The sequence below is a fragment of the Brassica oleracea genome, chromosome C5 (genome assembly GCF_000695525.1).
Source record: "Brassica oleracea var. oleracea cultivar TO1000 chromosome C5, BOL, whole genome shotgun sequence".
In the NCBI taxonomy this organism is placed as follows: Eukaryota; Viridiplantae; Streptophyta; class Magnoliopsida; order Brassicales; family Brassicaceae; genus Brassica; species Brassica oleracea.
Genome location: NC_027752.1, coordinates 42,681,956 through 42,705,455, shown reverse-complemented (window position 1 = coordinate 42,705,455; position 23,500 = coordinate 42,681,956). Strand labels below are relative to the sequence as shown.

The 23,500-nt window shown below is 35.3% G+C and overlaps 4 protein-coding genes, 1 long non-coding RNA gene and 1 pseudogene across 6 annotated transcripts; 4 read left to right on the top strand and 2 right to left on the bottom strand.

The window, feature by feature from the left end:
* The window catches only part of LOC106292369, a 3,024-nt pseudogene extending 2,012 nt beyond the window's left edge, over positions 1-1,012 (top strand).
* A 1,016-nt stretch (positions 1,013-2,028) lies between these two features.
* On the top strand, positions 2,029-3,662 carry LOC106292368 (putative FBD-associated F-box protein At1g05080). Its single transcript, XM_013727962.1, has 3 exons — positions 2,029-2,882; positions 3,146-3,292; positions 3,375-3,662. The coding sequence occupies exons 1-3, from the start codon at positions 2,043-2,045 to the stop codon at positions 3,660-3,662; spliced, it is 1,275 nt and encodes a 424-aa protein (XP_013583416.1). The 5' UTR covers positions 2,029-2,042.
* Positions 3,663-6,036: 2,374 nt separating this feature from the next.
* LOC106294250 lies at positions 6,037-9,494 on the bottom strand. Its single transcript, XR_001260794.1, has 3 exons — positions 9,280-9,494; positions 7,928-8,019; positions 6,037-6,212 (listed from the first exon to the last, which is right to left on the bottom strand). It is a non-coding gene; the product is annotated as an uncharacterized LOC106294250 (long non-coding RNA).
* A 1,366-nt stretch (positions 9,495-10,860) lies between these two features.
* Positions 10,861-12,195, top strand: LOC106292750 (transcription factor PCL1-like). Its single transcript, XM_013728401.1, has one exon. The coding sequence runs from the start codon at positions 10,988-10,990 to the stop codon at positions 11,840-11,842; it is 855 nt and encodes a 284-aa protein (XP_013583855.1). The 5' UTR covers positions 10,861-10,987; the 3' UTR covers positions 11,843-12,195.
* Positions 12,196-16,041: 3,846 nt separating this feature from the next.
* LOC106296022 lies at positions 16,042-18,132 on the bottom strand. Of its 2 annotated transcripts, none has more exons than XM_013732065.1 (4): positions 17,805-18,132; positions 16,678-17,317; positions 16,314-16,553; positions 16,042-16,233 (listed from the first exon to the last, which is right to left on the bottom strand). In XM_013732065.1, exons 1-4 carry the CDS (start codon positions 17,899-17,901, stop codon positions 16,209-16,211), a joined length of 1,002 nt encoding a protein of 333 aa, XP_013587519.1. In that variant the 5' UTR covers positions 17,902-18,132; the 3' UTR covers positions 16,042-16,208. The 2 variants fall into 2 exon arrangements, with proteins under 2 accessions (XP_013587519.1, XP_013587518.1); XM_013732064.1 differs by having other exon boundaries at positions 16,654-17,317; positions 17,805-18,124.
* A 1,221-nt stretch (positions 18,133-19,353) lies between these two features.
* On the top strand, positions 19,354-20,904 carry LOC106294013 (transmembrane emp24 domain-containing protein p24delta6-like). Its single transcript, XM_013729629.1, has 4 exons — positions 19,354-19,610; positions 20,065-20,289; positions 20,373-20,449; positions 20,625-20,904. Exons 1-4 carry the CDS (start codon positions 19,401-19,403, stop codon positions 20,767-20,769), a joined length of 657 nt encoding a protein of 218 aa, XP_013585083.1. The 5' UTR covers positions 19,354-19,400; the 3' UTR covers positions 20,770-20,904.
* Positions 20,905-23,500: the final 2,596 nt, after the last annotated feature.

Genomic DNA, 23,500 nt, shown 5'->3' with positions numbered 1-23,500 from the left:
AAAGAGATTTAGAGAACTTTGAGTAGAACACTCTTTCTTTAAGAAAACTTTCTTATACTTTACTTGTTCAACTTCTTGTGTTGTTACAAATGAGAGGATGAAGAGGTATTTATAGCCTCCTAAACTCTATTACAAATATCTAGATGGTTCTATTACAACCTCCTTACTTCCTAGATTTTTCTTTATTCTCTAGATTTTTCTACTACAATATCTAGATATTTTTCTATTTGAGGAGGTGATGATAATTCTAGAAAGATTCTAGAATTTAAGCTTAATTTTGGGGTTAGTCCAATAAGAGTTTATTGGTCCATAATTAAGCATAGCCCAAAATCAAGTTTAACTTATTCATTACCCTAATGACAAGATTCTGATATCTTTTTCCTCCAGGATTCTCCATTTGAGTTTGGGCGACGTAACCATTTTGAATATCCTTCTTCTTCCTATATGTGATGAACTCTTTGATGTTTATACTTATGTTATTCAATCTCATTCAACTGCAGGTTGCATGTTGTAGCGCCATTAATTTCCCTCGGCTCATTAAGTTTGAGCTGAATACATTTGGCTCAAATTCCTCAAAGTGTTCGTTGGAACTACTTATGTTTCTCCTTCATAACTCTCCTATACTAAAAGAGCTTACGATCACCTCTGTTAGTAACTTCCTCCTTGTCCCTCGAACATTTTTAAAGTAAAAATTAGTTTTTTTTTTTAATTCGTCCTCGTTGCCTTCCAGGATGTGGGTAAACCCTCTAAAAATCTCCCATTTTTGTGTAACCAACAAAGTTCTGTACCGGGATGCTTGTTGTCCCATCTCGAGATCTTTGTGAGGGGAGATTTTGGAGGAAGAAGACATGAGAGAGATTTTGTGGCGTACATCCTTGCAAACTCAAAGTGTTTAAAGACGGCGAGAATCTCTCCGATATGTTACTACAATCTCGAGGAGAAAGAAAAAATAGCGGAGGACATAAAATCTATGTATAGAGTTTCAGCATCATCTCCGCTGATAACCCATTAAGGGAAACAACTTAGAATATATATTCCTCTTCTCTGGACCTTTTGGTATGAACACTTAAATGTGAATAGCTTTAGTTCTCTAAAGTGCTAAACTACTAGCTTCATATGTTTGTTCATGGTCTTTTGCCATATTTTCATTTTATATGATTATTAGCAAGTAAATCTTGTTGAGATTAAGACGAAATGATTTCTTTGCTTCTTTACCTTACAAATGATCCTTGCTTTTGTTGTGTAGGGAGATTAATCTTTGGTTCTGAAATGAAGACCTATCTTTCTTCAACTATCATTCATGTCATACCCTGTGGATTTATCATCAAAAATCCCTGTTGCTAGAAAAGAGATGCAGAAGCTTCGTTGATTCTGGTTTTAACATTGTTTGTCATAACTTGGAATCATGCCTTACTCAAAAGAGTGATTGATAGTCATGTTATTTGTTCTAGTTTGAGCCTTTTACAGTAAAGCTAGGAGCATCAACATTCATATAGTCTCTAACCAAAATTTATCATAATATAATTTTGATATAATGTAATATTACAATTAAAATTTTAATAAAGAAAAAAATAAACTAATACCAAGATGACAACTTTCTTATGATTCCTTCGAATATTTTTTGAGTCTATAGAAAATGACTTATCTCATTTCTCATCAATTTTTCATATTTTGTATATATTTTCATTAATTTTAATTTAAGAGATTCTCTTATCGATTATGAATGGAGATGCCCTGACTTTTCTTTATCTGGTTTCTATATCAACTATGTTTTGCTCATATGTGTGGATTTTTTCATGAATCAGTAAACAACAAATATATCAAGAGAGAATGAATAATCCCAATTATTTTCTTCTCTTTTTTTGTGGATAAAGATGTATTTCTATTTTGGATAATGACGAGTTTATAGAAGTAAGCAAAACGTAAATAAATCTTATAAGAAATACTATATGAATGAGATATTTATAAACTTCTACTTTATCAAGATTAGGGTTTTCTTCTTCGTGCAGTTCATCCTTCCTTCTCGAGTAAACAAAAAAAAAATGTCCGGTGAAGACAGGATCAGTGCGTTGCATGACGATTTGCTGCTGAAGATATTGTCTGAAATCCCAACAAAAGATGTAGTGACCACCATGGTTTTGTCCAAACGATGGCGTTTTGTCTGGACGAAGGTGCATAAACTTGAGTACAAGGATACAAGGAAAGAAGGGAATAGCAGAGTTTGGTGGTTAATTGAAAAGTCTTTGCAACTCCACAAAGCAACTGTACTAGAAAGCTTGCATATCCAAGTTGAACATCAGTTTTGCGACGATGCAGATGTAGGAAAGTGCGTTTCATACGCTGTTGACCACAACGTTCGAGAGCTAGCTCTTATTATACCACCTCAACCAATGATCCTACTACTACCATCGAACGTTTACACCTCAAAAACGCTAGTGAAACTGACTCTATCATGTAGGACTCTCTTCATTGATGTCCCTTCCCTACCTTGCCTTCCTTCGCTTCAGAGGCTGGCCCTTCTCAATGTTGTGTATAAAGATGAAAACTCTCATGTTAGGCTTCTATCGAATTGCCCTGCGCTCAGACATTTGGAAGTGCAGCGAAACAAGAGTGACAATGTGACAAGTTTCATTGTGAAAGTTCCTTCCTTAAAGAGTTTTAGATACACGCAACACAAAAGAGCTTCTGGTAGGTCCTTGGTTTTAGACTCCCCTGGATTACGACGCCTTACTTTAATTGATCCGCATGGAGACTTAGACTCGATCCAGAATATGCCTCACCTTGACTGGGCTCATGTTTTTCTCATTATTCCATACCCGAAAGACGACAAGTTTCTGAGATCTTTTTCCTCTGTCAAGGTTCTCCGTTTGAGTCTAAGAAACGTAAGCATTTGAATATCCTTTTTTCAGTTATTCTTGAGATTAATCTTATTAACAATAAAAACTGATAATTTTTAGAGCACGTACGTGACTTATGTATAATACTATAATAGATTTTTAAAATTTGGGGGTTCAGTGCGAATGTTTCATCGGGCTGTGTCTAGAACTGATTCGGCTTCTCCCTACGTTAAGTTGGCTATTGTGACGCCTACGCGGACTATGGCTATGTTTTATTTTATCTTGTGTTCCATTTGGTTCAACTGCAGGTTGAATGTTGTAGCACCATTAAGTTCTCTCGGCTCATGAAGGTTACGCTGCATCTTTGTTGCTTTGATGACTTCATGTGTTCGTTGGAACCACTTTTGCTTTTCCTTCATAACTCTCCTATACTAAAAGTTCTTGAGATCAACTATGTGAGTAACTTCTTCCATCTCCCTCAAATAAAATTAAGTTTTGATAGACTATGCAAGTACCTTTCTCCTCGTTGCTTTTCAGGATGTGGCTCTTTGCTCTAATGGTGTCCCACTTTCGTGGAACAGACCAAGTTCTGTACCGGTATGCTTGTTGTCCCATCTCGAGATCTTTGTATGGAAAGAGTTTGCAGGAAGAAGGCAAGAGAGAGCGTTCGTGGCGTACATCCTTGCAAACTCAAAGCGGCTAAAGACGGCTGTATTTTCTCCCACATACAATCTCTACGAAAAAGAGAAAGAGAAGATGATGGAGCTGTTAAAATCTATGTATAGGGCTTCAGCATCTTCTCAGCTTCTGCGCTTGCTAAACTAGGTTTGTTCTGTTTTTCTTTTGTTGTTGTTAGATTGTATTCTATAAATCCTGGAAGACCAATTATTTAACAAATAATGTTCTTCGCTATACCTTTATTGGTATGAACAATTTACTTATTTGAATGACTTTAATTCATGCTAAATTGCTAGATTCATATTTTTTTGTAATGTTCTTTATTGCCATTTTCCATTGTATAGATGACTCCTATCAAGCAAATGTTGTAAGAAATATTGTTTGAGATTAAGAAGAAATGATTTGCATGCATCTTTAACTAAGTGGATTCTCATCAAAGATTAATCAAAAAGTTCCAACCAAAAGGTGATGATGCTAATGACACGTGATCTTTTTAATTTTTGTTATGTAGAGAGATTAATCTTTGGTGCTGGCACATCATCTCTCCGCAGACTCATTCTTTAGGATGAAGATAGCTTCGTTGATTACCGCTTTAATATTCTGTTTCGTAATTTGTAATAATGTTTTCTTCACGCATTTTCTCAAAGAATGATTGATAAAGCTATCCTTTTCTTGGTTTGAACCGAGCATGATTAACCCTAAGATACCCAATTGGATTCTTAATGATTTTTTAGTAATTAATGGTAGTTAAGAACTTGTGGTTAAGATACTTCTAGTTTTTTAGCTCCAATGGTAGGTTCTTAATTTGTGGTTCTTAAAAAAAAATTATTAAACAAAATTTAATTAAACATAAAATTTATTTATTAAATAAAACATTTTAAAAAACATAGATAAAAGAAAAAACACGAAAAACAAAGATTAGTAAAATAAACGAGAATAATTTGAAAGAAGCATCCAAGCTCAGTTGTTATATTCATCACGTCCGAATTTATGCCATATATGTTCAACCAGATCAGCTTTCAGTTGTTGATGCATTTGTTTATCACGAATTCTAGTTCGAACAGCCATCATATTGGAACTCTGAAACGTCAAATTGCGTATATCCATCTCGTTCGTCTTCTACTATCATGTTATGGAGTATGATACATGCTCTCATAATCTTCCCAATTTTGACTTTATCCCAAAAAAGAGCTGGATTTTTAACAATGGCAAAACGAGCTTGCAAAACTCCAAAAGCACGCTCGATATTTTTTCGAACAACATCTTGATGTTGAGCAAATAAAACCGCTTTCGGACCTTGTGGTATTAGAATTGATTGTATAAAAGTTGTCCATTTCGGATAAATACCATCGGTGAGATAGTAAGCCATATGATACTCTCTTCCATTGACATATAACGTGACTTGCGGAGCTTGACCTTTTATTATGTCATCAAAAACAGGTGAGCGATCAAGAACATTGATATCATTTAAGGTACCTGGAGGTCCAAAAAACGCATGCCATATCCATAGATCATACGAAGCAACCGCCTCTAAAACGATTGTTGGTTTACTTGAACCCCGAGAATATTGGTCTTTCCAAGCGGTGGGACAATTCTTCCACTCCCAATGCATACAATCAATGCTTCCTATCATCCTGGGAAATCCACGATGCTCACCGATAGCCGCTGAAGATCAGTCGGTGTTGATCTTCTTAGGTACTCATCGCCGAATAAATTTATAATTCCTTCCACAAAATGTTCCACACATGACCGAGTGGTAGTTTCACCGAGTCGGAGGTATTCGTCAACAGCATCAGTCGCAGTACCATAAGCCAAGACACGAATGGCTGCTGTACACTTTTGAAGAGGAGAGAGACTACGCCTTCCGAGACAATCTGTCTTTTGACGAAAGAATTCAACTTCATTGGAGAGTCGATCAACAATATGCATGAACAATGGTTTGTTCATTCTAAAACGTCGTCGAAATAGATTACGAGGGTATGTTGGAGTTTCACTGAAATAATCATTTCATAAACGCATATTGCCTTCTTCACGATTTCTTTCGATATAAACTCTTTTTTTTTTCTTTTTTTCTTTTCTTCTTCTTGATTACCAATGGTTAAATTTTTGAAAGTTTGATCAAAATATTGATCAAAGTATTGATCAAAAGTCTCATCAAGTGACTCGTCAAATGGGTTTTGAGAAGAAGATGCCATGAGATAGTCTATCGACTTTAAGATGAGATAGACTTGTGTAGAAGAAGTCAAAGAAAAATCTTTATAAGAAAATTTGGTGTTGAGCGAAGTAGAGAGGAAGAGAGAACAAATGGTTTTTTCTTGACTTATATGATTATTTAGAGAAGGGGAGAGGAAAAGATATCAAAAATTTGATAATGTTTGTTTTGATTTATATGAATATTTAGAGGAGGAGAGGAAGAGAGAACACAATGTTGATCAAAGAAAAGAAAAGCTTCTTACGAATACACTTTCATTTTACAATGTCTATATAGACTCATAAAACATGAGAACCAGACAAACCCGTGACTGATGCATACAAACTGACAAACCCTATACAAGTCTGTGACCTTTCTTTGCAGAAGAATACAAGACCAAGACAAACAGTAAAGAACATGTGAACCAGACAAGAAAATTAAGACAAGTCTGTGACTGTGAGCTCTCCGTGACCTCCCAATGCTACACACTTTAACGCTTTTTTGACCTGAAAATAAAGACAAGGAAATGACATAAGAACACAAGCATATGCGATTATAACATAAGAACACAAGCATATGCAAAATGAGAGAGAAGCAAACATAAGAACACAAGCATATGGAAAATGAGACAGAAGCAAACATAAGAACACATGCTTCAACAATTTTTAACAAGAACTTCATCATAATTCAGCAATATTTAACAACAACAAACAGAAGCAAACATAAGAACATAATACAAGAACTTCATCATAATTCAGCAATATTTAACAACAACAAACAGAAGCAAACATAAGAACATAATACAAGAATCAGCCGAAGACTAGAACACAAACTAATTAGAGAATTTTTAACAAGTACCAAAGAAGACAAGAACAGAAGAATTCATAAGTTAAGATAACAGGTCAGTGACAAGCTTCTTCTTCAGAGCTTCTTCATAGTCCGCTAAAGGTTCTGGTTTTGCGATTAGACTCTCAAGCAACTTCATCTTTGATAGCTTCTCTTTCATTGTCAAGTCCTCCTTCTTCATGATCCACATAGTTTCAAACTCATACACCGCCTTCCCCTCTGCCAAATCTTTCTTCTTCCCCTCTGCCAAATCCTTCTTCTTACGCTGGCCCTTTGCTGCCTTAACACCCGGTGGTCGAGTGTCTCCTTGATCATCTTCACCATTGGTCATTTCTGTTGCGCGAGAGGTTGATGAATTTGCACCATCATCACACTTCCTCCATTTAGCGCTTCCTTTTGTTTTTGAAGTAGAGAGCTCACACCATTTTTGATCATTACGCACCTCCTTCCAAGCATGCTCAAGGTTGAATTTTTTTTGGTGGTTGTTGTAGAAAATCTCATGAGCAAGCTTGAGGATACCAGTCTCATTTTGACCAGAACTTTTCTCTCTACTTGCAGCTTCAAATGCGCCACAAAACTTGTTGACAGTGTCGTTGATCTTCTGCCAGCGTTGTTTACAGTTACTAGGCTCTCTGTGTTCAGAGCCTGCTACCTTAGGAGATGCGGCAAAGTAGGCCGCAATCCGCTTCCAGAAAGTGCCACACCTTTGCTCATTGCCAACGACATGATCCTTACTTGTGTTCAACCACGCGCTGATGAGTACAAGATCATCGATTGGCGTCCACGTCCTCCTCTCTCTACGCGCTGCAGGACTCTCTTCAGTAAAGTTTGAAGCTTCTTGGACTTGAGTTCCAAAATAAGGGACGTGAGATGAAGATAGTTCAACACTATCTTCACCAAAACCGAACACAGATTGTTGTTGACTAGTAAGCAGATCAACAAACTTAGACGTGGGGTTATAAGAATTAGAATCCATATCGGAATATGGATTAAGGAGAAAGAAACAGAAGCTCAAGAAGTGTTGTGTTTTAAAGAAAATAAGTGTTGTGTTTTAAAGAACCAGTCGGTGTTGTGTTTTAAAGAGGAGAGGAAGCTATGAGCAATTAACACAAAAGATGAACTCATTGAACACAACCAACGCTTTAGAGTGGACATTTATCTAACAAAAAGCTTTACTCATTTCCACAATCAACACATTAATCACACTTAACATCGACTTATATCTAACCATATTTATAACCACACAGAAGCATTATCAATTTCTAGCTAACGATCACATCCTCAGAAGCATTTATTACCAAACCTAAACCATATTCAAACACAAGCAGTACAATTCATTACAGACAAGAAACAAAACCAAAGAGACAAAATGTACATGTATTGCAGTTGTCTCTTGATCCACACTCTTGATCAGTCCTCATGTCTATTGATCCATGCTCTTGATCAGTCAATATTAACACACAAACACTGAAACCAAACAAATAGAATCAAAGAATTACTCACCGGACATAATCACTCACCGGACATAATCGACAGACACAAGTAATATCTATAACATTCAACCAAAAATGCAACCAACACAACAAACATATAAACAAAGAGCGTATTTGTTTTACTTAATCAAAAAGGGTTTATCATTTCTTTGAGACACAGACCTACAGAACACAACATGCAACACAACAAACAAAGCTAATGCATGCACGAATTGAAGGATTTAAACCTAGAAACCAAAGAACTTAGCTTTAGAGGCGGAGTGATTGTGATCAACCGAGGAATAAATCAAACGCGGAGTCATTCTCCCTCAGTCAGAGCCGCCGAGAGAGACGTCGTGATTCTTCCTGGGGGAGAACCACCGAGAGAGACGTCATCGTTTTTCCCCATCGACAAGAGAGCACCAAGAGAGAGAGAGTCGGAGTCTTCGATCGAGAACCGGCGTGATTCTTCGTCAATCGCATCGACGGAGAGAGAGAGAGCGGACAGAGAGAGCCGTAGTCTTCGATCGTGGAGGAGATCAACAGACTGATGGTGATGAATCGTGGAGGAGAAATCAATCGATGGAGATGGAAGAGGTGGAATGAACTGTGGTCGTTGAAGTTTCATCGCTCGGGAGAGAGAAAAGAGAGAACCAAACGCCCATTCTTCTACCACGTGTCCCACAAGATCAGCTTCTTCCTCCTCTTAATTAAAATCCAACTCTTAAGATAATTTTTATTTTTCATTTATTTTAACCCCAATTAAACCTTAAGACCCTTCTTTAGAACCAGGGTTAATGCTGGTCTTAAAGTGAAAGTAAGGGCTCTTGTTCGCAAACATTGTTTTGCTTACGTGTGGTATTTTCAGAAAACAACCACCAATAACCAGTTCAGCGGTTTTTAGTTATTTGATCAAGTAAACGGGATAACTAACAAAATCTACTACAATTTATAAGACGAGACAAAGTTGTTAGTAACTAGTCTAACTTGTATTTCTCCATCTTAGAATTAATATTTCAACTCTGGTTGAAGTTTTGTGATGAGATCAGATCGCCATGTTCGAGTCAATTTGGTTAGAGAGTTGTGGAGATTCGTGATCTAACAAACAAATAAAACAAGCACAATTTTTTTGGGGTTTTTCCAGAGTAGATTAGAGAGGAACGATTTCATAAAAATAAAATCAAAACGAATTTTTAATAGTACTGATAAGAAAAACGATTTTATCAATCGATTATTGATAAGCACATGTTCGTACCATCAACAAGATCCTCTTTGACGTCATCACGGTTTTGCTTTGTCTACATTTGGGAAAGTGCAACGAGACCTCATCGCTTTTTCCAAGAATATAGACAAAGAAATACCGAGAAGACGTGTTATTTTTCCTGCCAACGAAGAAGCCCTTGAAAGAAACTCTGCAGATGAGTGAGTCTTGACGTGGGTGTGTATGTATAGGCGGCTTTTCTAGGGGTAAAATTTAGAAACCCTAGAAGAATCTGAAGAGGACTCGCCGCCATAGAGACACAACTAAGTAATACACACATGGGCTAAACCTAATTATGAAAAGCCTAATTTTCACTCAACAAATGGATGACCCAATAACAAAGGAAATGTTGTTTAAAGACGAAAAGCCCAACTAGTAAGAAACACAAAATGGTTTTACGGCTCTGACTCCTTTGTTCTTTTAGGGGTTTCTTACTCCTCAAGATTTGCTCGTGGGAGAACATCTTAATATGCCTGATTAAAGTGCAAATGTGCTTGTTTATAGTTTTTCATTGTTGCTTCTCAAGGTATATACCCTTACTATTCGCCTTTGTGGAACCAGCCGAGTTCTGTACCGGTGTGTTTGTGTCTCTCATCTTGAGCTCTTTGATTGAAAGGCATATGGAGGAAGAGGAGAAGACAGACAATTGCAATGGCGATGTCAATGGAAAAATTATGTTCGTTGTGGCTTCCTTCTATATATTGTTTCATCGTATTATAGCCAGCATCCATCCAGTTGTTAGATCTTGATACATTCACAAATCTTGGGTAGGCAACAACTTAGTAATAACATTTGCTTCCTTGTTGGGTCTAAACCATTTTCTAATTTATTAAGCAGCGAAAGAGCATCTTCTTTTGATACCACATGCGAGTATACGAATGAGTTTTATAAACATACTGATACATACACCACCTCAAAACTCAGCGTGGAATCTCATGCGATCTTGAATTTGAAACTTAACTAATCTGAAGGTTGACGACGAGGGAGATATACATCGCATCAGCAAAGAGTTAGATTCCATCATAGTCCCAATTACTACAAGTACAAAAAAAGGAAGTAACATGTTGATTATATATATCCGATTTTGACTAATTTAACACCAATGAATGTTTTATTCTTTGCTTGCAAGTGAACGCAATTTAATGGATCCTTGGAATTTCTCAATAAACATCATGATTACTTATTTGACAATGACATGCTAACAGTATCATTACTTTAGTTAAACACAAATAATTAATTACGTTTAGACAAATCAAAACGTTTCTATGGCTAAAATATTCTGTAATGTTATATTTTCAAAGTTCAAACTAACATGGACTTAGCGCACCCTCCAGTAAGAATTCATTTAATTATGTAATCTGGTTTTGATGATAGAAACGGGATTAGTAAAGATTTAAATTTATCCATAAACTTTCTAAATTTAGTTTAAGAATTCAATTATCTGAACTATGATAAATTCAAGATAATCATCATCGTTTCTAAGGTGGGGCAACACGCGCCAAAACTAGCGTCGGTCGAGACTTTGAATGTCCAGAACACATGTAATAAAAGGCAACAGTATAGCTAAATGTAATAAGATTTGGTAAGTACTTCTCTCATCATATGAAAAGCTAAAACAAAGAAAGAAAGAAAGTAGAGAGATCCACCTCGAACTCCTCTCCATCTCCTTTCTCAATCGTCATCATCATCAGATAGATAGATAATGAGAGAAGACGATTCCGACTGGTTCTCAAGATGGGAACAAGACCTTCCCTCTCCAGACGAGCTCATCCCCTTGTCCCAATCCCTCATCTCTCCCGATCTCGCTCTCGCCTTCGACATCCGCAGCCCCGGTCAGCAACCTCTCCACCACCACCAATCCGCTCCCCCGACTCCTTCCCAAGCCAACTCCTCCGCGGAATTCGCGGCGGATTCATCAGATCTAGGCGGCGCCGGAGACGAGCCGGCGCGGACCCTGAAGAGGCCCCGGCTCGTGTGGACGCCGCAGCTGCACAAACGCTTCGTCGACGCGGTGGCGCACCTCGGGATCAAGAACGCCGTTCCCAAGACGATTATGCAGCTCATGAGCGTCGACGGGCTGACGAGAGAGAACGTCGCGAGCCATCTGCAGAAGTATAGGCTTTACCTCAAGAGGATGCAGGGAGGGCTGTCTTCCGGCGGCGGAGGCGGATCGGATCCGGCGACGGATCGGCTCTTTGCGAGCTCTCCCGTGCCGGCTCATTTCCTTCACCCCAACCGCTCCGACCATTTCATGCCGTCTTTCGTCCCAATCGCAACGCTTCAGCAGCAACAGCAAATGGTCGCAGCCGCTAATTCTCATCTGCAACCGCCTCAGTTCCACCAACGTAGTCAAATCGCGGCGGGTCATTTCGGATCGCCGACGGCGAATGGGAAGTTCGATGCGTCGTTCTTGGCGAGGCAAACGCAAACGCAGCAGAGAATGTCTACTACACCAACGTTGCACAGTCCCGTTAGTAATTACGTTGAGGATTTGGAATCTGCAAACGCTAATGGAGGAAGAACAGTGTTGACTTTGTTCCCAACTCGAGACGATTAAAATTTGGAATCGAATAATCTTGGTAATAAACTCTGCTTAAAACACTCGTTCAATGTAGGCCAAGTACAAGCTCACTTCTATGACCACTGACCATCCAGTTTGAATAATTTATTATAAGTTCAAAATGTATCTTGCAGTGTTCAAAAAACATTGAGACAAGTTCTATGCAGTGTTTATCAGTTTAACATTGATAGTTGATGGTTAATACAATCGGTAGTGTGTTCCACTTCTATGTATGTTGGAAGTTCTTCCCTTGTAGCTTCTTTTTTATGATCATTGTGGAGATAAGTTCTTGTACATTTAGAACGGACAAACTCAAGGTTGGGAAAAAAACGATCTTTGATTAGAAAGTTTACTTCACAATGTTCTTTGCTTCCCATTTTCTTGCCTTTTGTTTCATTTAAGATTTATTCTCATAAAAGTACGTTACAGCAACCAAAACTGTTCATAGCTTCTTTTTTTTTTTACTTCGCGTCATTTTTTAATTTTTAGATTACCAAAATCAAGAATCTGGTGCTATAAATCACAAAGTATATTAGTTAAAAAAATGTGTCACTGAAGAATTGACCAATAATAATGATTCGAGGAGGCAAGTACAATGTAGAAATGACACGAAGCAACCAATAAACAAAAGAAACAATGGGATGCAGAATTGAGTATCTGATGCTCTCTCACTGCCTCCTTAATCATACCCAACTTATTTATACTGACTACTACCAATTATTAAAGTTCATGGAATCATTCAAGGGACCAAACCCAATAAAAAGTATTTTTGGGAGAGGAGTGATATTAAGCAAGGGTGGTGGGATCATAGCTGGCATGTTCGGATCTTGTCTCACCATCCTTTTTACATTTTTCTTCTTAAAAATACTAAATAAAAAAAACAAAGATTGTTTTTATTCAAAGAGAAATTTGTTGCACTACTCTTTAATCGTCAATATCATATACAGTACCTTTTATGGTTATCCACAGAAAGAGTGTGTATTTCAGTTTTCTTCTATCCCAGTTTTCCCGACTCTGAAATTAGCTTTTCGCCATAAAAGCTCATATACGGACTAAACCAAAAGTACAAAAATATATAAAAGCAATATTATACTATTAACTAGGATAAGACATCCGCCTTGCGCAGAGTGAGTTTATTTGTATATATTATCGACAAATACATACAATGTTTGATCGGATTGGACCGGATCATTATATTTATACATATACAATGTTTTTTGTGTTATTATATAATTTTATCCGATGGACCGGTTCAATTTTTATTAAAAATTGTGGAACTAAACTATAATTAATATATCATGGGTTGATCAGATTGGACATTAAACAAATTATGACACAAAAACTTTATTTTTTTCCACCAAACTCATTTTTGAAAAAAAGTGAACAATACTATTTCCACATTTGAATTATTTTGACATTTATCTTTCATATGGTTTTGAAAGGTTTCAGATCAACCATCGAATTGATACATGTCATTTTATTGCTTTTAGTCGTATGCTTGAAAACTTATATTTTTGTAATTTAAAGTCGTTTTACAAAGTTAAAAATATAACATATAAGAAAAATCTAACATATAAAAAAAACTAGAACTTGACCCGCACCTCCGCGCGGGTGGTTGATTTAACTTATGTTCAACGTAAATTCATAAACCGCTGGTTTTATAAAAATATCTCATGTATGTTTTTTATGTTTTGTAATTCACATATAGGGTAAAATATATTATTTTATGATATAGATGTTTGATAATAATTCTTAATATTTGTGCATAATATTATATTAAAAATTTTATAATTTGATACAATTTGATGTAATTGTACTATTCATATATTAATCTGTTGTTTATTTGTTAATTTATTTTAAAATGAAACTACATACTAAAATTTTAAATTTTTGCATTAGTTTTCTAAGAATTATTATTAATTTTATGATATATTTTTTTTCTTGAAAATTGAACTCTCGAAATTTTTATATTGACTAAATTAAATAGGGTTTAAAAAGTATTTGATATAATATATAGTTATATACTATATATTTCAGTTTGTGTTTTTATTTTCACCATTAAAAACAACAACTATTATAACTAATCAATTATAAATTGATTTTAAATACAGTGGCAGAATCTGTAAATAAAAAAAATACAAAAAGGAAGTATTTAATTATTGTAAATGTAATGGCTAAATATGTAAATTAAAAAAAAGTAGTTAATCTGCTATTTATGTTTCCAAACAGTTCTTGTTTTAATTTTTATTCATGTTTCCAAACAATACCAAAAGGTACTTCAGTTTTAATAATATAGATATAACATATAAGGTTTTCTCATTTTTGCAATTTAAAGTTGTTTAAAAAAATTAAAATATAACATATAAGGTTTTCTCATTTTTGTAATTTAAAATCATTTAAAAAAATTCAAAATATAGCATATAAGAAAAAATCTAGTTTTTATTATATGGTTAATGTGATTGTTTAGTTTTTTTTTAATAATATAAAATTAAATAAAAATGAAGATGGATTCAAAAATTGTTATCAAATCTTTATTATTCATAGTCATTAATTGTCATATATATGTTAGTCATATTAGGTAATTACGTAGCTTTTATTTTAAAAAAATAATACACGGTTCTTATATTTTGAGTTAATATAATGTTCTCTAATAGTTGAATTTGGACCAACATTTTTTCCAATTGATTTTTAAGATGTAACGTAAGCTAAATTGACATCATAATTAATTGACACTTAAGTATAATCTCTTTTTAATTAGCACAAATTTAAAATTACAATTTTGTAAATGATGCTATTAATATACGGCGGATTGATTGGTATTTTTAAGTTTTTTTCCACTAAAGTTCCATTAACAAAGCAAAGTAATATACAAGGAGAGAAAACACTCTAAACACTCTTATTCCAATAAGTCAAATCCAATACTATCAAATTTTAGAGAGAAAAAGATAAAAATAGCACTAAATCAAATTTTTGTTCTCAAACTAGCAATCAAGGTCAAAAGTCATAAAAATAGCACTTAATGTTTTATCAAAAGTCACAAACTTAGGATTTAGAGTTAAATGGTGGAGTTTAGGATTTAAGGTTTAGGGTTTAGGGTTTAGAGTTTAGGGTTTAGGGTTTAGATTTTAGGGTTTAGGGTTTATGGTTTAGGGTTTAGGGTTTAAAATTTAGGGTTTAAGGTTTAGAGTTTAGGGTTTAGGGTTTAGGGTTTAGGGTTTATGGTTTAGGGTTTAGGGTTTAAAATTTAGGGTTTAAGGTTTAGAGTTTAGGGTTTAGGGTTTAGGGTTTAGGGTTTATGGTTTAGGGTTTAGGGTTTAAAATTTAGGGTTTAAGGTTTAGAGTTTAGGGTTTAGGGTTTAGGGTTTAGGGTTTATGGTTTAGGGTTTAGGGTTTAAAATTTAGGGTTTAAGGTTTAGAGTTTAGGGTTTAGGGTTTAGGGTTTAGGGTTTATGGTTTAGGGTTTAGGGTTTAAAATTTAGGGTTTAAGGTTTAGAGTTTAGGGTTTAGGGTTTAGGGTTTAGGGTTTATGGTTTAGGGTTTAGGGTTTAAAATTTAGGGTTTAAGGTTTAGAGTTTAGGGTTTAGGGTTTAGGGTTTAGGGTTTATGGTTTAGGGTTTAGGGTTTAGAGTTTAGGGTTTAGGGTTTAGAGTTTAGAAATGAGGTTTTGGGGATAAGATTTAAAATTTTGAAAAATAAAAAAATTAAAATTTTCAAAGGATAAACTTAGAAAAGTGCTATTTTGGTCATTTTAGTTTTTGAGTGTTATTTTTGTGATATAAACTTAGAAAATTGTTATTTTAGAGATTTGTCTAATTTTAAAGACACGAAACAATTATTGGATTAAAATCCATGTTTATCAACAAGTGAAAAGTCCAATCCAATCGTAAATTTAAATAAATTAATGATTTAAAATCGGATCTTGTGATTTGAGACCATCCGTCAAAAAGAGAACTCGAGTGACTGATTATTCGTTTGGAAATTGCGGGAAATTGGTTTTGTCTTTTCAAAGTTAGAAAAGTACCCTTCAAGCCTTCACCACCTCATATTATGTGATATATTCAACTAAAAGAAAATGTGAACATTAAGCTCAGAAAAATCCCACCGTAAAAAGATCTCATTCAAAAGCTAAAAATACATTTTCTTTTCAATAATTTGGTTCACCACACGAGGAAACGCCTTAATTCAAAGTTCGATAATAATATAATGGAGAAAGATATAAAACGAGAAAGTAGATGTCTTGTTATATAAGAAAGAAGCAGCCATTGTTTGGAACAGAACAGAGAGCTCCTATAAAGGCTAAATATCTATAGAATCTGTTTTTTTTTTCATACAAACATTGAAGTACTCAAAACACTACTTGTCGTCAGGGATTGCTCGCAGAAGGATGCCTGCAGTAAAAAAGACGAAATAAGCAATGGATATGAGGTGATAAATCAAATGACAAAAACAACAGTTAAGTATGAGAAACCTGAAAAGATTCGTGTCTGGGCCGTTCAACGAATGCGCATAGTTCATAGCTGGTGAGTTTGGCCACGGCGTATAAGCAGCCGGGTTATTAATAAAGGGACTCATGGCAGGATTAAACGGATGACCGTAGTTTAGATTAGCTTGATGACCTCTTGGCATCTGCGGGAAACCTCCATCGTGAAAGGGAATGTGCATTGGCATCGGATTAAAGCTTTGGCCAGACGGCATAACCCTAACGTACCTATTACACACAAGAACAAAGGACCTTTACATTTCGCAGAAAGAGCTTAGTGTTGTTGAATGAATGTCAGAACTTTTATAAGAGATCAAAGAAAGTGTACCTGTATGCGGGATCCACGACATACCTGTCATAGCTCCTGTCATAATCAGGATCATATCGATCTTTCTCTCTATCTCTGATAATGGCTACAGAAGTCCTTCCAGATTCTCGAGAACCACCAGCATCAGGAGAATTATTACTCACCGCCACCTCAGCCTCATTGCGGTTTATACTTGTGTTTTTCACTTCAGGAGGAGGAGGAGGAGCTCGTAACGACGAAGAATCTTCAGAGTCGGAACTACCAGGGCTGTTAAAGATCCGAGCTCTGGCCTTATCGTACTCTTCTTTCCTCTCCTCAACGCTTCTCTGAAGATTCTGCTGCACTCCTGATCCGCTACCTCCGGAGCCAGATCCTCTCTTGGGCCTCGCCTTGATCGCAATCTTGAAACCACCCTCGGGCCTACCGTTCTCCGGTTGCTTAACAGGGATTTCGGATAAGCAGACGTGAGGAAACCTGCTCTCCGCTGTTTTGGTCACAAGGATTCTGTTGTCGGATCCATCTACTGCGCCACCACCGTTGTCCAAAGCCATGGTCACTAGTCCATAATGCTGAGCAACTCGATGTGCGGCGAGACGCAGGTAAGAGGTTGGGAAAGGAGAGAACTCGAACTGGAGCTGATCAGGGTTTTGAAAGAACTTTTGTATATCAAGCTCCATCCGCAAAACTACAAAGCACAAACACATAAACAAAAGAGGCAAACTTTTCGAAAACCCATCAACCAACATGTAAAGAGAATCTTTCCAGATACAGAAACTAAACATTTTTGGAAATGAAAAAAAAAAGCGTTGAGGTATGAGGACAAGGTGCTTGCTTGTATACGTTAATTGAGCTTAGAGATAAACCAAATCAAACGAAAGGTAATAAAAATTAGAGCTTTAATTGATTCCTAATCGTCAAGCACGAAACCCAAACCCTAATCACCATGAATCAAACCAACCGAGCAAAGGATCGAGAATCAGAGAAAGTTCGAATTCAATCAAACCCAAATCACCAATGAACTAAACTAACCGAACAAAGGATCGATTTTTAGAGAGAAACTCATAATTCCCCCAAATTCAATCAAACCCTAGAAAACTAATTAACAAAATCAGATCAACCAATTGGAGAGAAAGTGAAATCGAATCGTGGGTTTGGGAGAAAAATTGACTAACTGGTGAGACGATGACGAGGATTCTGGAGAGCTTCGACCAAAAAAGGATCCAACATAGCTTCCTTCTCTGTCATAGCGGCGGCGGCGGCGGCGGCCATAGATTATCTTCTCTTTCTCTCTCCTCTGCTTTTTTGTTTGTTTTGATTCCTCTCTCGGCGGATATTAGAAGAGAAAACACATCATGGAAACGAAAAGGAGATTATATCTGAGGAGCATTCTGAGAGAGACGGAGACGAAGAAGAAGAGAGAGGGGCGAGGCGATGAGGGTGAAGGAAGATGTGAAAAGACCTTATCGACCTTTTATCTCTCGCTATCAAGTGGGGAGAGAATAAAAAGAAAGTTGCTGCCTATGAGTTTTTTTATTTATTTATTTATAGGTCTGTTTTTTTTTGTGGATTAAATTCTTCGACTTTTGGGAAATTGAATACATGACCATTCTCGAGCTCGAGAAGTGGGGTTTGTAAAGTTTTTTTGTTTGGTGGAATCATAAAATATACTTCTTCTAGACGATGGGTTGGTGTAACACTTGCATTCTTCATCGTGAGTCTCGTTATGAACAAATTTGTCAAACAAATAGTATTCTCGGTGCCATCGATCAAGAGAGAAGAGACATTCACATTTCCAAATCTTTGTAATTTCCCAATGTAATTCGGTATTTGCAAACTTTCCAAATACCGAATACCAAATCTCAAGGTGGTTGTCTGTCATCAACTAAGGCAGGCCTAAATGTTTGAGCCCTTCTATATGATTTCATTCATGGAAATTGATGATGGACCCATAGCCCAGGCCTTTCTTGCACACCCTTAGAGACGGGCCTGGTCATCTTGCTCAAACTACTAGACCATTTAGTTTTGAATGTTTCACAGTCCACCACCTAGTAGTCTAAAACGCATGGCATGTCCCAGACTAATTAAGCTTCTGGTTCTAGTTCCATGTTTTTTTCTGCAGAAATGTACCATAAACCACTTGATTGTTTCATTGTCTCATCTGATACATATGTGGTGAGAATCATACTACATGTAAATAGTTATGTATCTATTAACTGAACCAATGAGAATTCTTATTGGATCAATTTAGGCAAATAATATGCACAACATGATACTTTCACAGAATTAAGAAAATGTGATCTTTATAGAATTGTATATACAGGCGTTCAATGGTAGAGTTATATTATTATTTTCTGTGAAACTAATCTTTTAGAGTATATATTTATTTCCTCTTTGAAGACATATTTTAAGAGAAACAAATTCAAAATTTAGAGACAATGATGGAATTGAAAATGTTGTTCCAATGTCTTTGTTGATTTTTTTTTACTTTCCTTATAGAGATGATATTGTCCGGTCAAAAATTAATCACAGTTTCCATTTAAGTAGAAACACCATATCCGGCTTGCGCGTGAACAAAATTATCACTACATCCTACATGGCTTGTTTGGATTGGATACAAGGAAAACATCTACCAATGGTTACAAGTTACAACGTACAATGTGGAACATAAAACTTTAACCCACGCGCCACTGTCGTAAAACCCTCTTTTGCTTCATAACTAAAACAACCTCAAACACATCTATTCCCTCTCTCCCTCTCTTTCTCGAACAATGACAATCTCACCGTTACTATTCATTGGTTTGATTTGCCTCGCAGGCGGTGGCTCTCTTCTACCGGCGGCGGAAGCGATATGGTTAACGGTTCCAAGTTCAGGCGAGAGATGTGTCTACGAAGAGATCCATGCCAATGTGGTCGTTGTCGTCGATTACCTTTGCATCGATCAAAATAACATCGGACTTGGTCCCACAGTTGATGTCCGGGTATGTATATTTATAATTTTATACCAATCATTATTCACAAATCACAACCATGCTTCAAATTATTCGTAAAAAATTCATGCTTAGCTATATGTGACAGCGATACATTGGTTTAGGGTTTTTTCTTGTTTTTTTTTTCTTAATCTATTTATTGAATTGATTCCGGAAACGATTGTTTGTTGTTTTTTGGATTAGATCGTGATTAGTGACATTTAGAAATTATATATTGAAGGCGTTGGTTTAGAAATGATATCTATAATTTTGAGTGATTGTTAGAGGCTTAAACCCAAAGTTTAAATATCTGAACCAAACCGATTTGTAAAATTACTTGAATTAATGGTCCCCTAAACTGAAATATATCTGAAAGACCTAATGGATAGCCGAATGTCCATGCTTAGTTAGAGCTATATTAACGACTCAGTTATATATACATGCGTGTGTGGTGCCTTGGTTACAGGTAAATTCAGCTTACGGCAAAGAACTGTACAAGAAAACAAACGAGACGCACGGTCAGTTTGCGTTTACAACGAGCGAGTCCGGAACATACTTAGCTTGTTTTTTGATACACCACGATCAGACACATTACACAGCCAGCAATAGCACTGCTATCGTCAATATCGACTGGAAGATGGGTATCCAAACCAAAGATTGGGATGCTGTTGCTAAGAAAGAAAAGATCGAGGCAAGTCCTTAATTACTTAATTAATTTTCAATTCATGCATTACTGTTTCGGCAAAAATGTGGTAGAATATAATTTGTTTGCAGGGTGTGGAACTTGAGCTTCGAAAATCTTCTGAACGTATTACTGAAATTAGGGCAAACATTCTCTATCTAAAATTCAGGTGATTTATACTATCATCTCAATTTGTATCTAGTTTGCATCTAAAACTGTCCATCTCTCACGTTTTTTATGAATCATTTATATATATATACACACATATCTTTTTTAAAAAAATATACATATCTTGATGTACATATAACTCTTTTAACTAAATACACAGAAAAAAAATGGTGCAGGGAATCAGCTATGAGGGAGGTAAACGAGAAGACTAACAAGAGGGTTGCGCAGCTCAGCTTTGTTTCTTTAGGGCTCTGCCTTATCGTTTCACTTTTTCAAGTTTGGCATCTCAAACGCTTCTTCCTCAAGAAGAAGCTTATCTAACTTCGTTGTGCTATGTTATTTTGAAAAATCTTGTAACCTTGTGCCTTTTCTAGAGGTTCTATAGTCAGGCTCCAGACCAAATCAATAATGAAACACATGTTTAATTTTTATCAGGATATTATTTGTTATCATTGATGAGACCGTAAACTACGGAGAACTGAATATTGTAAAGAATAAATTTGATAAAATTATACCAAAGACTAAGAAAAAGATGATTTAACTGCAGAGGCGAGATTTTATCTCTTTCCTTAACTCAAAATACGTCTCGTAATGCGACGGTTCGATAACGTAATGAGTTCCGAGATACAACTGCAAAAAATCTTCTGATTTGCGTCACTCTATCAGAAGCCTGACGAAACTAGTTTTGTGTATATTCTCAGACTCTTATAAATATCAAAGAAAAAGAGAAAGAAAAGAAAATGAGGAATTGTTGAACCAAGATTTCTTTTCCAATATCTCTTATGAATGAGCTTTCACGTATCGTTATATAACTTCAAAAGACAAATACGTACATTATGTGATCATAGAGTAAACTAATGCAGTAATGAGAATTGATTCTCCATTACTCACGTTAGTGGGCAAAGTAATAATGGTTTTGACCAAACAAATCAAAGCCAATAATACTTTATATGGGTTTGCATTTTTATGTTTAAATAAAACATAAAAGATTTCATAAATAAAATTAGAAAGATTTAGTTAATTGACATAATGTCCAACTAACAAGATCAGTTTCTAATCCAAACCCAAATATTCAAAGCTATCTATTTGCTTAGGTTTTATACTTAGTCAAATATAAAGCTTTATAAGCTTTTTATATCATTCATTTTGGATCTTCATTTCTCATTCAAAACAACTCTGATTTTGACCAATAAATACACTAACTCATAGTGTTCAAGCTTTCATGGTGACCATTACATCGAGCCCAAATTCTGGTCATTCCGGCAGACGTCTCCGTCGAAAAAACCCATCGGAAAAATGGTCCACACCACTTTTTCAAAAACGAGTTCCAACAATCTCCCACATGAATAGAAATGATTCTATACACATGAAAAAAAAAATTGACTTTTGAGAGTACGAGCGAAAAATTCATTGCATGATGAGTTGGTAGCAATTTTTCAGCCTTGAACCAGTCATTGTTAATAACTATCGGATTTACTCGGCCAGGAGGTGGCCATGATGTCTTGAACCTCCCGGGCTTTGGTGTAAACCTAGACAATAGCCAAAACACAGCTTCATTCTCTCACAAAACAAATTTCTCTATTGTGTTCATTTTGGCCGTGAACATTCTTGGTAATCATGAGTGAACTTAGAGAATATAGTCTTTCCTTCATTCTCCTAGAAACAGCCCCATTTCACACTCACAAGGTGATTTGCCATTGCTTTGTTTAGAGGAATATCATGTACTACTCCATTCATATGTAAAAGCTATGGACAAATCATTAAAAGCAAATGTTTATCCTCTATTCCTTACATGTAGCACTGTTTAGTCATTCTGGGAACTGGGTATAGACCGAAGTCTGACAGTGCTTTGGGCAGATTTAGTTTGACTTAGTTGTCTCATTGAACCTATTTCTTGGAATCTCCAGTCAGTTAGGTAGAGTTACCGCCAAACCTCATTTTAATTCACAGGCTAACCCATTCCTCTTGATGATATACAATATGATCTCATGACACACCTTTAATATAAGGATCCTAGGTTGTCATCATAATGAACATAATCTCTTGAGATTAGTCGAGATCAATTGTCTAATGATTTTTATCATCTTTATTCAAGATACAATTAATCATTGTACACAAAAAAATAAGTGTATGACACTAGTTTTTTTTTAGTAAAAAAAAATCACATTGCGATAACTATCACTAAATTCATTTGGCTTCTTGCCAACAACTTTATATGGTAAGCAAAGCTTCTCCCACATTTCTTGACATAGCTCAAAAAATATGCATATTTACATTTAACATCTCTTAAGAGTTTAGAAAAAAAAATTTAATCTACAACTCTTTTAGATTTAAATGAATGAAAAGCAATTTCGAAAATTATCATAATTTTCTTTAAAAAATATATTTCAATCTTAGAAATTCACATTTTACATACAACTATTTTCATAGTTCTTTCAAGTTGATTAATAAATCCAACTTGTATGTTTTGGATTTTTTCAAACACATACTTTGCTTTTTTAACAAATATACATATCATTACAAGATATTATTTGTGCCATCAAAACAACCATTTTATATGGTTATTCTCAACCATATTGATTTTAGAGACTACAATTTACATATATATATATATATAAATCATGTATAATAAAAATTTTAAATTTTTTTATAATTTTTTATAAGTTTCCACTAATAAACTATGTATAATAAAATGTTTTTTAAAAAAATATATAAATATTTAAAAACATTTTTCTTCATTTATAAATTTTTAACAACATTTTCTATATTTATAATTTTTTTATAATTTTGTATACATATATATATATATATATCATGTATAATAAAAAATTTTAAATTTTTTTATTATTTTTTATAAGTTTCTAGTAATAGACTATGTATAATAAAAGGTTTAATAGTTTTTTTAAAAACGTTTATAAAACCTTTTGTAAATATATAAATGAAAACATTAAAAATAGAAATGATTTGAAAATATGTTTGATGTATTAATTTTTTTTTTAGGGCCGAGGATGAATCCCGCCCCGCAGCCCGTCTTCGACGTAGTTCGGTGAGC